Source organism: Entelurus aequoreus, linkage group LG13, assembly GCF_033978785.1.
Source record: "Entelurus aequoreus isolate RoL-2023_Sb linkage group LG13, RoL_Eaeq_v1.1, whole genome shotgun sequence".
NCBI classification, from domain to species: domain Eukaryota; kingdom Metazoa; phylum Chordata; class Actinopteri; order Syngnathiformes; family Syngnathidae; genus Entelurus; species Entelurus aequoreus.
Genome location: NC_084743.1, coordinates 19,711,135 through 19,724,354, shown reverse-complemented (window position 1 = coordinate 19,724,354; position 13,220 = coordinate 19,711,135). Strand labels below are relative to the sequence as shown.

Here is a 13,220-nt window from a genome sequence, read left to right as displayed (position 1 = left end):
TATGTCAAGGGCCATGATTAAGAATTCCTCTTTAAAGCGGGAAGTTTTGCACGATGGTAGATTCAACTGATATAAATTATGAACAAAAAATTAATACATTTAAACTTTAAAAGAAGATCCCCTTCTTAATAAGAAGTCTAGTCTTTGGTAATGGCCCACCTCAATGGGCAAATACATATGTTTTTAAATAAATGTGCAACAGTGTTGTTCATTTCACTCTTTTTTTTAAAAAGGTTCTATTCAATGACAAAAATATCCAGTCCTGTCATTCTTGTATTTTGGCAACGTTGCTTATCGATCCCTCAGGGTCCATTTTGTGCAACAGAAAGTGCCCTTGCACCTGAGCGGCGCTGATGGTCGTGTGGGCAGACAGCGCACACTTTGCAAAACGCTCTGCCTCAGAGGCGGGCTCGTCCGGATAGAAGCGTCTGAACATCTGCGTTAGCTGCCAGTGCGTACAATGTCCGATGTATTGCTTCAGATCGACGCGGCCGGGTCGGATCAGAGCCGAATCTAACCTGCAGATGCACACAGGACAAGCACAAAAACTGCCCTCAATGAAAAGACGTCAACAATATAAGTTTTAGATGCATTGAGAATGGTTAAGAATTTCATTAAGGCAGTGCAATATTTTCACATCTGCCAAAAAACTTTAAAAGGTCTTATTGGCAGGTTACATACCTAAAGTAATCTGTAAGTAGTTCATGGTCTTACGTTTTAAATCCTGCGGCTTATAAAACGGTGCTAATTTATGCATTTTTCTCTGCTATTGGCCATAATGATTTGTATTGGACAAATAGATTTTATATTACACCGACAGGCATTGAAAAGGTATGTTATTGAAGGTGCTATGGCGCCATCTTTTGGACAAGTTCCTTCACTGCAGGTGCTGTACTGTACTTCCTGTTTCGTTCCTTAAACCCTAAGTATTCGTCCGTAGGTTTTCTACTCGTATGGATTCTTCATTCATCACTCCAAAGAACATTTCCAAGTTTTACAATACAACTAAAATCATTCTTATTTACTAAACCGTCCCACGTGTGATGTCTGTAGGAGTGTTTTTATGCATATTTGTACATGCCATCATGATGTAGTCAAGCGAATATACTAACACCTTTACGAGTGTATGTGTTACTATTATTAATTGACAAATGCATTATTTTTGTATTGTTTCAGTTTTGTAAAGTCACCCAAAACGTCACCGTGAACTTATTGAGTCTGTTTAGCCGATTAGAGAGCGAGCCTCCGCAGCCAGTGGGTCCACACTGCAAAAAGTCAGTGTTCAAAAACAAGAAAAAAAATACAAAAATTAGGGGTATTTTATTTGAACTAAGCAAAATTATCTGCCAATAGAACAAGAAAATGTGGCTTGTCAAGACTTTCCAAAACAAGTAAGATTAGCTAACCTCAATGAACCCAAAAATACCTTAAAATAAGTATATTCTCACTAATAACAACTGTACTACTATATGAGTATGTGTTTTCTATTGTTTCATTGAAAATAAAACAGCAAAGTCCATTTGGCTGTCATCTGTTTTAATTGAGACACAATTGTGTCAAAGTCATGATTTTTTTTTTCATGCTTGAAATAAGAAATTATTACTTTAAAAAAGTAGTTTTATACTTGTGAGTGTTGATGACACAGCTTTGCATCATATTCTAGTTTCAAGCATGTTTTGCTCAATGTAGGTCATCAAATCTCAGCAACAAGCTGTAATATCTTACTGAGATCATTTAGGACCAAAACACTTAAAATAAGTAAAACACTCTAACATAAAATCTGCTTAGTGAGAAGAATTATCTTATCAGACAGAAAATAAGCAAATATCACTTTTATTTGAGATATTTAATCTTACTTAGATTTCAGTTTTTGCAGTGCATGACGACGACTCCTGTTTCGTTTGATCAGCCGTTTACAAAATCTTCCGTACCGGTATATATCTGCGGGATATGGTCCGGTGCGGCTAATATACATACAAATAATTAGTTATTCAAAAATTTGGTGGGTGTGGCTTAAAGACAGGGGCCCTCTATAGCCCGTAAAGCTCCTACATGCCACTCGGAGCAATACAACTACTTATACAACTACAATCCATTTAACTTTGGAATATATCAAATGGTAATGTTATTTTTTGTAGAACTGCATGCAGGACTTACTTATAAATAAGCCAAAAAAAATTTTTTTTTTTAAATTGAGTATGGCTGCAAAATAAGGCACCATGGGGCCAAAAAAGTTGCGAGTGCCAAGTCTTTCATAAAGAAAATGAAAAACACAATTGAATTTAAGAAAGAACTATGATTTATAGGTGGAAAAGAGCAATTCTTATTAGCTCCATTCTTAGCTGACTTTTGCTAACGTTTATTTACGAGTTAGAATGCATAAAAAAAAGAAAAACAGATGTGTTCTTGTCTTACATTTAAGGATTGTGAATGACAGGCAAAATTCCCCCCAAAAATGCAGAGACCTTTTTAGCACGTATGCGAAGCCCAGGCTTAGTTGGAAAAATACAGACCAATAAAATTATAGACCGCATATATTGGGTTTGTATTCCATATAAATATTTTATATTTAAATACATGCTTATAAGAACTATCATCAGAACATTTGGTCATTGTTCAACTCAATAATAACACTTTTGTTGCCAAGTATGAGTTTATAAAACAATCAGTGAATTGTTATTCCTGGTTTGAATGATTAATATTTATTTTAATAATGATAATGTAATAATTAGTAGTTTTTAATTATATTATTTAATTATATTATGTAATTATTTTAATATTTATTCATTACACTTAATAGCCTATTTTCACTGATTCACCTTCCAAAGACTAATATTTGGCGCCCTCTGGTGGCATAGACTTACCTGTCAATGAAATTGGTGGTCATGAATACAATTCTGGCCTCAGAGGAAGCCACTCCATCCAGAGAGTTCAGCAGGCCACTGAAGGTCAGCCTACCCATTCCCTGGTAGGCCAACGGGTCTGTGAGGCACAAGCAAATGAGATTTAAAAGTCAAACTTGAAACGGAGGGTCAGTAGTAAAGAATCAAGGCGGTCGCAAAATGCGGACTCGTGCTTAACGCCTCGACGACGTACTTTCTGTGGGGAGAAGGTCTCTGCTGACGAAGGCGGCGTCGACGTCCTCCAACAGGATTATACTTTGCTGCGGTGCCACACTCAACAGATGGTTCAGACGGTCGTCGGAAAGTGAGCGGTCACTCAGACTCATCAAACAGATACTATAGCCCAGCTCGCCGGCCAGAGCCGTGCTGGAATACAAACAAATAAGAGAATATGAACATAGATGAAGATGGGTCGCGGAAAAGAAGTCAATTTGATCCAAAAGGATAGAAATGCTTAAATAATAGCACACGAACATAAAGCTGCTTTTTCCACATCCTGGTGGTCCATACAACAGGTATCCTCTTCTGTAGGGGATGCCTGTGGAAACAAGAGCAAATGACAGATTATGAAATAAATTAGGGCTGTAGATTATTTTAGTGATCATAGGTTAGTTTGTTCGATTAATTGAATAATCTGATAAAACACACTTCATAGCTCAATGCAGCCATCCATTTTCTACCGCTTGTCCCTTTTTGGGGTCGCGGGGGTTGCTGGAGCCTATCTCAGATGCATTCGAGCCGGAAAGCGGGGTACACCCTGGACAAGTCGCCACCTCATCGCAGGGCCAACACAGATAGACAGACAACATTCACACTCACATTCACACACTAGGGCCAATTTAGTGTTGCCAATCAACCTATCCCCAGGTGCTTGTCTTTGGAGGTGGGAGGAAGCCGGAGTACCCGGAGGGAACCCACGCAGTCACGGGGAGAACATGCAAACTAAGTCAATAGTGTTAAATGTCGAATCAGAAAGCAAAATCTATTGGATTTTGTTTTATTCATTTAGATTTTTCTCCCAAAGACCCCTTTGCCCAAGTACTTACTCCCCGATTTTCAAATACAATTATACATTTAACAATAGAAACATTTCGATCCGATACGGACACTTAATAGCGATATTTGGATGAATCCGTCCTCTTTTAATTAGCCGAGCCTTAATGGACTAACTGCACTGCAAAAACTGAAATCTAAGTAAGATTAAATATCTCAAATAAGGGTGATATTTGCTTATTTTCTGTCTGATAAGATAATTCTTCTCAATAAGCAGATTTTATGTTAGAGTCTTTAACTTGTTTTAAGGGTTTTGGTCCTAAATGATCTCAGTAAGATATTACAGCTTGTTGCTGAGATTTTATGACCTACACTACCGTTCAAAAGTTTGGGGTCACCCAAACAATTTTGTGGAATAGCCTTCATTTCTAAGAACAAGAATAGACTGTCGAGTTTCAGATGAAAGTTCTCTTTTTCTCGCCATTTTGAGCGTTTAATTGACCCCACAAATGTGATGCTCCAGAAACTCAATCTGCTCAAAGGAAGGTCAGTTTTGTAGCTTCTGTAACGAGATAAACTGTTTTCAGTTGTGTGAACATGATTGCACAAGGGTTTTCTAATCATCAATTAACCTTCTGAGCCAATGAGCAAACACATTGTACCATTAGAACACTGGAGTGATAGTTGCTGGAAATGGGCCTCTATACACCTATGTAGATATTGCACCAAAAACCAGACATTTGCAGCTAGAATAGTCATTTACCACATTAGCAATGTATAGAGTGTATTTCTTTAAAGTTAAGTCTTGTTTAAAGTTATCTTCATTGAAAAGTACAGTGCTTTTCCTTCAAAAATAAGGACATTTCAATGTGACCCCAAAGTTTTGAACGGTAGTGTATATTGAGTAAAACATGCTTGAAACTAGAATATCAAGTGTTGCAAAGCTGTGTCATCAACACTCACAAGTATAAAACTATTTTTTTAAAGTAATAATTTCTTACTTCAAGCATGAACAAAAAAAATCATGATGCCGAGCGCATATCATTATGTCAAGTTAATGGCACCAGCACTTACTTAATTTAAGAATATTTTTCAATATATTGAGCAAAAAGGTCTCCTTTTTTTTTCTACCAAGAAAAGTGCACTTGTTATGAGTGAGAACATACTTATTTTAAGGTATTTTTTATTGAAGTTAGCTAATTTTACTTGTTTTGGAAAGTCTTGACAAGCCGAATTTTCTTGTTCTATTGGCAGATAATTTTGCTTAGCTCAAATAAAATACCCCTAATTTTTGTATTTTTTTTTTCTTGTTTTTGAACACTGACTTTTTGCAGTGTGGACACTAGTTACCAAACTATTTTATACATACACAGAATAACTGATGAATAGATCCAAGTTGCACATGAACATCAAATATTAAAGTTAGCTCAAACTGCCATGACGTAACCAGATCCTAACCAACCAGGAACGAGCTGACTGACGAAGCCGGAAGTATGACAAACAAATAGGAACGCGCGAACACAGCCAAGCTGAAAATGAGTTGTATTTTAAGGAAAACCGATCAAATAACTCTTTTTCTGCTCGCCATTACCTTCATTTTTTTGTAATAAAACTATGTACCGTATTTTTCAAACTATAAATCACAGCTTTTTTCATAGTTTGGCCGGGGGGTGCGACTTATACTCAGGAGCGACTTATGTGTGAAATTATTAACACATTACCATAAAATATCAAATGATATTATTTAGCTCATTCACGTAAGAGACTAGACGTATAAGATTTCATGGGATTTAGCGATTAGGAGTGACAGATTGTTTGGTAAACGTATAGCATGTTCTATATGTTATAGTTATTTGAATGACTCTTACCATAATATGTTACGTTAACATACCAGGCACCTTCTCAGTTGGTTATTTATGCCTCATATAACGTACACTTATTCAGCCTGTTGTTCACTATTCTTTATTTATTTTAAATTGCCTTTCAAATGTCTATTCTTGGTGTTGGGTTTTATCAAATAAATTTCCCCAAAAAATGCGACTTATACTCCAGTGCGACTTATATATGTTTTTTTCCTTCTTTATTATGCATTTTTGGCCGGTGCGGCTTATACTCCGGAGCCTCTTATAGTCCGAAAAATACGGTACATAGAATAACTGATGAATAGATCTAAGTTGCACATGAACATCAAATATTAAGTTAAGCTCAAACTGCCATGACGTAACCAGATCCTAACCAACCAGGAACGAGCTGACTGACGAAGCCGGAAATATGACAAACAAATAGGAACGCGCGAACAGCGCCAAGCTGAAAATGAGTTGTATTTTAAGGAAAACAGATCAAATAACTATTTTTCTGCTCGCCATTTCCTTCATTTTTTTTCTAATAAAACTATGTAATTCATTTAATAAATAAATAAATAAATAATCCATCCATTCGTCTTCTTCCGCTTATTCAAAGTCGGGTCGCTGAGGCAGCAGCCTAAGCAGAGAAGCCCAGACTTCCCTGTTAATAAAATACAAATAATTCATTTTATTATTATTTTTCCAAGATAGCGCCGCTGTCGTGTCTGTGCTCTTGTGTTTCCCTCTTGTTGTCGTGTGTTGTTTGCCTTTAGGTTCGGGCCTCTTTGGGGCTGCGTAACAAGGAGTGGCACTTTCTAGGCCTGTGCAATGATTTTTGGTAATCTTTTGAATCTGCCTCGGGGAGCCATGTGCCAGCTCTCTGCTCTATGCCACACCGGAGTCCATGTGGAGAGACCGGAGGACATGCAGAGGAGGAGGCAAGGCTGTCGTCGGGATGGACGGACTTCACGCAGCATGTATAGAACACTTCGGTCTCCCTGGACGGATTCTCGATCACCTGCGCAGGACTGGACATTTAGCGAGAGCTAGTAGGCAGCCTAGGACGGAGTAGGCTCTCTTGGTTGCTGTGTCGGGTCTGTTCCTGTCTCTGGCGTGGAGCACCGCATAATCCACCGCGGTGCAAGCGGGTGTTGAGATGGTGTTTTTTGTTGTTTGTTTACGCATTGTGCAATCATATTTATAGCTTTCTTTTCTCTCGTTGCTTTATATTTGTTGCTGTATGTAGAAATAGCGCCTCTGAAGTGGCAGCTGGTTGCGTCTGCTTTGTGCAACTTTAATGTGTTTCATGTCCTTTGTGTTGTTTAATCTTTCCCTTTTGTTTTCATACAAGATGGCATCATGGATTACCCCCACGGCCATGTGCTGTATTGTAGTTGTTGCGTTTTTCGCAACTAAGTCCATTTAGCGAAACTGTATTTATTAAACAGTTATTAAGCAGTGGCACAAACATTCATGTCATTTCAAAACAGAAAGTGCAAGATTGTCAGAGACATTTTGAAACAAGCTATGAGTGCACTTTTGTGCATGATGTCACTAAGATGACATTTCAAAACAACACTAAATGAAAGTGCACTTTTTGTACAGAACGCCACTACAATAGTTAAAAACAAATAAAGAGCACTTTTGTGCATGATTTCACACAAGATATTTCAATAACTGTCAAATAAAAATGAGCTGCATAATAGGAAGTAAAATAGTATATGTCCTTCGCTGTGGCACAAACATTCATGTCATTTCAAAACAGAAAGTGCAAGATTGTCAGAGACATTTTGAAACAAGCTATGAGTGCACTTTTGTGCATGATGTCACTAAGATGACATTTCAAAACAACACTAAATGAAAGTGCACTTTTTGTACAGAACGCCACTACAATAGTTAAAAACAAATAAAGTGCACTTTTGTGCATGATTTCACACAAGATATTTCAATAACTGTCAAATAAAAATGAGCTGCATAATAGGAAATCAAATAGTGTATGTCCTTCGCTATGTGGTAGGTTCCTGAGGACGTTATCTCCTTCTGTTGTAGACTATTTTTTTCATACGGTGTTGATGTGGAAATGGTTGCTTCGGCATTTTGTTGGTGTGGCACCGGCCGCAGATGTTGACATGCGGAGTTTCAGGCACTCTTCATTCTAGTGGGTGACTTTTCAAATGATGCTACAATTTAGCAGTGCTGCTACTTTTTGTAGCAGCGCTTTTGCCGCATAATTGTTCTACATATTCCCGCTTGAAGCCAAACCACCGCCAGACGATGGACCCCGTGCTGTATTTCTTGGGAATTAATTCTTCCTTCATTTGTTACCAGATTCACACCTTCTCTCTCTCGTATTACCACTCGCAATGCACCGCTAGCATCACAGATAATGTAACCCATGTAGCTACTTCTCTGCTCGGGGAGGCCGTGTGACGTTGCACGCGTGACGTATGTAAGAAGGTGCGCTTGTTTTTTATGTCTCTGTGAGAAGGAGAGACAAGAAAGAGTGAGAAACGCATGTAGTGTAATGCCCTCAGCTAAAAGCAACTGCGTGTTGCTTTTAGCTGAGGGCAGCTAAGCTGATACTCGAATATCACGATATAGTCATTTTCTATATCGCACAGAGACAAACCCGTGATATATCGAGTATATCGATATATCGCCCAGCCCTAACCGCAACAACAATTTCCCCATTGTGAGATGAATAAATGTCTATCGAAGTCAATTCCCATGCTTGTGAATTTGGCCAAAAAATGTAATTCTGATTAATATTGAACCAACATATTATTATTTAGCAAATTGTTAAATAAAAATGTATTTGGATGTGTGAATTGAAACTGAGCATTATCTTTCGAAGTGTGATTTTGTATGTGTTGTGCAAATGGCCAATGTACACGCTCGTGGATAATGACGTTATGTTTAGAGCTGGGCTGCAACACAGGATCACTTACCGCGGTCTGTATACCACTTGGGGTTTCCGATGAACTCCTTCACGTCGTCTACAAGTCTTTCAGCCACACCCGCCTCTAGCACCACCGAGCTGAGGGGTCGGCGTCGCCGTGGAAACCCAAAGGGCCTCCACTCCGCTCCCATGGCCGTGTACATCACCGTGCGTCCTTCCTCCTGCTTCAGTGCTAATTCTCTGGCTGAAAAACATGACGGAAAGATCACATGAAAATGCGTAAGCGAGTGAAAGGGGAACTGCACTTTTTGGGAATTTTGTCTATGACACTTGTGTTTTTCTTATTTTGTGCATTCTAAATAGTAAATAAACGCTAACAATGGAGCCAATGAGAGTCGCTCTATTTCGCCCATAAAGCGCTCTAAAAAAAATCCAAAAGAATCCATTATTGTTTTATATACACACTGAAAGTATCTATGTACCATAATGTAGTAACAGTTACATTCATAATAACAGGTAATATTTACGTACATTGCTCATTTCAAGCGCACAGCGGCGCATTCATTTTACAGACGCATCACAGCGTTTGATTTTCCCTGAAACAACAACAACACTACTAATCATTGCAGACTTCATGAGGGAGAACAAAGACTACTTTGGGACAAATGATGATCCAGGACTAGAGATGTCCGATAATGGCTTTTTTGCCGATATCCGATATTCCGATATCGTCCAACTCTTAATTACCGATTCCGATATCAACCGATACCGATATATACAGTCGTGGAATTAACACATTATTATGCCTAATTTTGTTGTGATGCCCCGCTGGATGCATTAAACAATGTAACAAGGTTTTCCAAAATAAATCAACTCAAGTTATGGAAAAAAATGCCAACATGGCACTGCCATATTTATTATTGAAGTCACAAAGTGCATTATATTTTTTAACATGCCTCAAAACAGCAGCTTGGAATTTGGGACATGCGCTCTTTGAGAGAACATGAGGAGGTTGAGGTTGGCGGGGTTGGGGGGGCGGGGTTGAGGTGTGGGGGGGTGTATATTGTAGCTTCTTGGAAGAGTTAGTGCTGCAAGGGGTTCTGGGTATTTGTTCTGTTGTTTTTATGTTGTGTTACGGTGCGGATGTTCTCCCGAAATGTGTTTGTTATTCTTGTTTGGTGTGGGTTCACAGTGTGGCGCATATTTGTAACAGTGTTAAAGTTGTTTATACGCTCACCCTCAGTGTGACCTATATAGCTGTTGACCAAGTATGCATGGCATTCACTTGTGTGTGTGAAAAGCCGTAGATATTATGTGATTGGGCCGGCACGCAAAGGCAGTGCCTTTAAGGCACGCCTCCAATATTGTTGCCTGGGTGGAAATCGGGAGAAATTCGGGAGAATGGTTGCCCCGGGAGATTTTTGGGAGGGGCACTGAAATTCTGGAGTCTCCCGGGAAAATTGGGAGGGTTGGCAATTATGACTGGGAGACGCAACTGCTCTGTACTTCTCCCTACGTCCGTGTACCACTCCGTACAGCGGCGCTTTAAAAAGTCATAAATTTTACTTTTTGAAACCGATACCGATAATTTCCGATATTACATTTTAAAGCATTTATCGGACATCTCTATCCGGGACCTTATATTTTGGAGCCTGAATATAAGGAAGACGAGCTACATGTTTTTGAAGCTGTGTGCTAAACTGATCCAGCATTAGTAAAACACTAAGCATCATGTAGCAGTATTGCTAAGCGCTGAACAAGAAATTACGAACATAATAAAATGATCACTTACTGTACAATGTCTGCTCTCACTGGGACGCCGACTGATGGGAAGTTCAGATAAAGAATTAGCCGTAATAATCACGCAGTTTTAAAAAAAAACACACAACAAGGTGTTGCAACGAGCGTCTTTTCGTGTCTATCTCGCCATCGCCGGGTCTAAGTTGAACGTCAAAGTTGACTAATTTCTTGGTTTATGGCCACAACCTTCATGATTTATAATATAGAATAAAAAATCACCAGTTTAGAGGCGACGCAGCCGCTCACTGGCTCTTTATGTCAATATAGCAGCATAAGCCAGTTAGCTCTCTGTGCTCACGGCTAAAAATAGTTTGTCTGCGTTAGCGCTTATAATAACAATTGCTAAAACTTGTTTAATATTTGGGTCGAGAGATGGAAATGGAGTAATATTGGCGTTTTTTGGGTGTTTTTAGAGGGCTTTAAGTGCGGAGGAGAGTACTCCCATTAGCTGCACTGTTAGCCACCTCTTACTTGCCGTATTTTACGACTTAGAATCAGTATTGGGTTAGTTACTGAAAACCAGTAACTAGTTACAGTTACTAGTTACTTTATTTCAAAAGTAACTAAGTTACTAACTCAGTTACTTACACCAAAAAGTAATGCGTTACTGTGAAAAGTAACTATTTAGTTACTTATATATTTTTTTTTTATTATAATTTTTTTAAGGCCCCCTTTAATGCCCTTTTAGCCTTCATTTCAGTACTGTTTGTTATTGCACTGGAGAATAATACAATCTGTTGATCAACTTGACAAGCAATGTGGTCCACATACAACACACAAAGACAAAGATAGGTTTCAAAGGGCCAATTTGTTTCAGGCCAGAACAAATTGACAAAACTATTTTAAATAGCTGCAACATAACATACATAAGTAAGAAACAGCATAACAACAACATAGCTGTAAACCAAGGAAGGCACACACTACATACACAAAGCCTAACCAGGCGTTTTTTTCTCTCAAGGAATTCTCGAAATAAAATCATGTCTGAAGCCCAGAACACTCTACACATTTCCCCAGTTTTAGTTTAGAGAGATAAGGAAAGATTGGCCTGGCCCACTAGCATCCCTCTTTATGTTTGTGAACTTTATAGTCTATACATTTAGAGTGATATGATAATCAAACACTCTAGAAGTCTAGAATGAAAGAGAAACAGTATATAAGAGAATTGACAGAGTGTGTGTACCTTCAGTGCGCAGTGCCTCGTTAAAATCCAGCCGCTGTTGCTTAGGAGGTGAAGTGTGTCTCTCTTTACTAGCTTCGTCGAAGCATGTTGCTTTTGTAGCTGTTTCAGCAGATTTGAATTGCTAGGATAGGATCTTTGATCCAAGACACAACTTACATTTAACTAAAATGTTCTTTTCTTTGTGGTCGACAAAAGAAAAGTAGTGAGAATATCTCCATGTTAAGAAACTCGGCTTCGGGCTTCGCCATGTCTTGTTAGTAAACACAGACACGCCCCCTCCCACACACACACATACACACACCTCTTCCGCAGCGCTCCAATAAAACACACTCAGATCTTCTCAGTTTCTAACTGAGTTACTGAATATAAAAATATAACGTTAGATTACTATTTACCGCCAAAAGTAACGGCGTTACAGTTTAGTCCCAACATTGCTTAGAATGTATAAAACAATTTTGTATATGGTTTGTGAATGGTATGCACATTTTTTTTCAAAAAGTGCCGTTTTCATTTAAATGTGACTTGTGATGCCGCTACCTTCTTGTAAGATATTGAAGAAGATCTGTCTGTCTCTGCCTAACGCTGTAAACGTGACAGACTCCCAAGGCGTTCCCGTTTGCAGATCAATCATCTGTTTCTCTCTGGTCCTCTCCACCCTGATCCACTTCCTCCCATACCTATAAGAGAAGACAGTACGATAAGTTGCGCCATTTAGGGGGGGGGGGCGCCTGGTAAAATAGTTCTGACCAGATGATGTGGTTCCCGGGGCTTGGGTGAAAGTCGAACTGAGTGTGAACCCGTCCACTCTCATGGGCCAGGTATGAGGTCTGCACACTCAGGTGCTGCGTGTGCCTGGCGTGCTTCGTGATCCAACTCAGCAGCCAGTGGTAGCTTTTGTCCTTGCTGGGGACCTCCAGGGTGATCATGTAGTTCCTTCGAAAAAACACCATCCCCACTTGGGCTCCTTTCCTGGCCATCGCCAATGCGGTTCCAACACCCACCAGTCCAAAACCAGCCCCGAAGTAGGGGTTGTCCTTCAGACTGTCCAGTATGTCTGACAGTGGCATTTTTTTTTACTTAATGTACACACCTCTACAGAAATCAAATTATAACATTTGATTATAAGAATTATTTTTACTTAATGTACACACCTCTACAGCAATCAAATTATAACATTTGATTACAATAATTATTTTTACTTAATGTACACACCTCTACAGGAATCCAATTATGACATTTGATTATAAGAATTAGAATAAATACTTAAATCGTGACACCTACTCATTTGTTTTGATAGTTCACATTTTAGAATAGCATGACGATACTGTTCCCAGACTGCGTCGATGTGTGGAGGGAAGTGATATTGTTTTTCAGTCAATATTTTGGTGACGCTAACATGACAACAAATCCCTTACTTTGGTCGTCATTTCACCGCAGCTGCCTCCAAAACCGAGAATGTGTCTATTAATGTCTATTAATCTTAATAAAAGGATGCATGGACGTTACAAGCCGCTCGCCGGTAACCTCTGAAACACTTCCTGCGTTACATATACAACCTTCCCCCCAACACACGCGTTAACTTCCTGCGTTTCATATAT

General features: G+C 39.0%; 1 protein-coding gene across 1 annotated transcript; it reads right to left on the bottom strand.

Annotated features, from left to right (window-relative positions):
- LOC133663237 (mitochondrial chaperone BCS1) lies at positions 1-13,209 on the bottom strand. Its single transcript, XM_062067552.1, has 7 exons — positions 12,370-13,209; positions 12,160-12,299; positions 8,689-8,883; positions 3,378-3,441; positions 3,097-3,269; positions 2,865-2,982; positions 1-518 (listed from the first exon to the last, which is right to left on the bottom strand). The coding sequence occupies exons 1-7, from the start codon at positions 12,687-12,689 to the stop codon at positions 266-268; spliced, it is 1,263 nt and encodes a 420-aa protein (XP_061923536.1). The 5' UTR covers positions 12,690-13,209; the 3' UTR covers positions 1-265.
- Between the last annotated feature and the right edge of the window lie 11 nt (positions 13,210-13,220).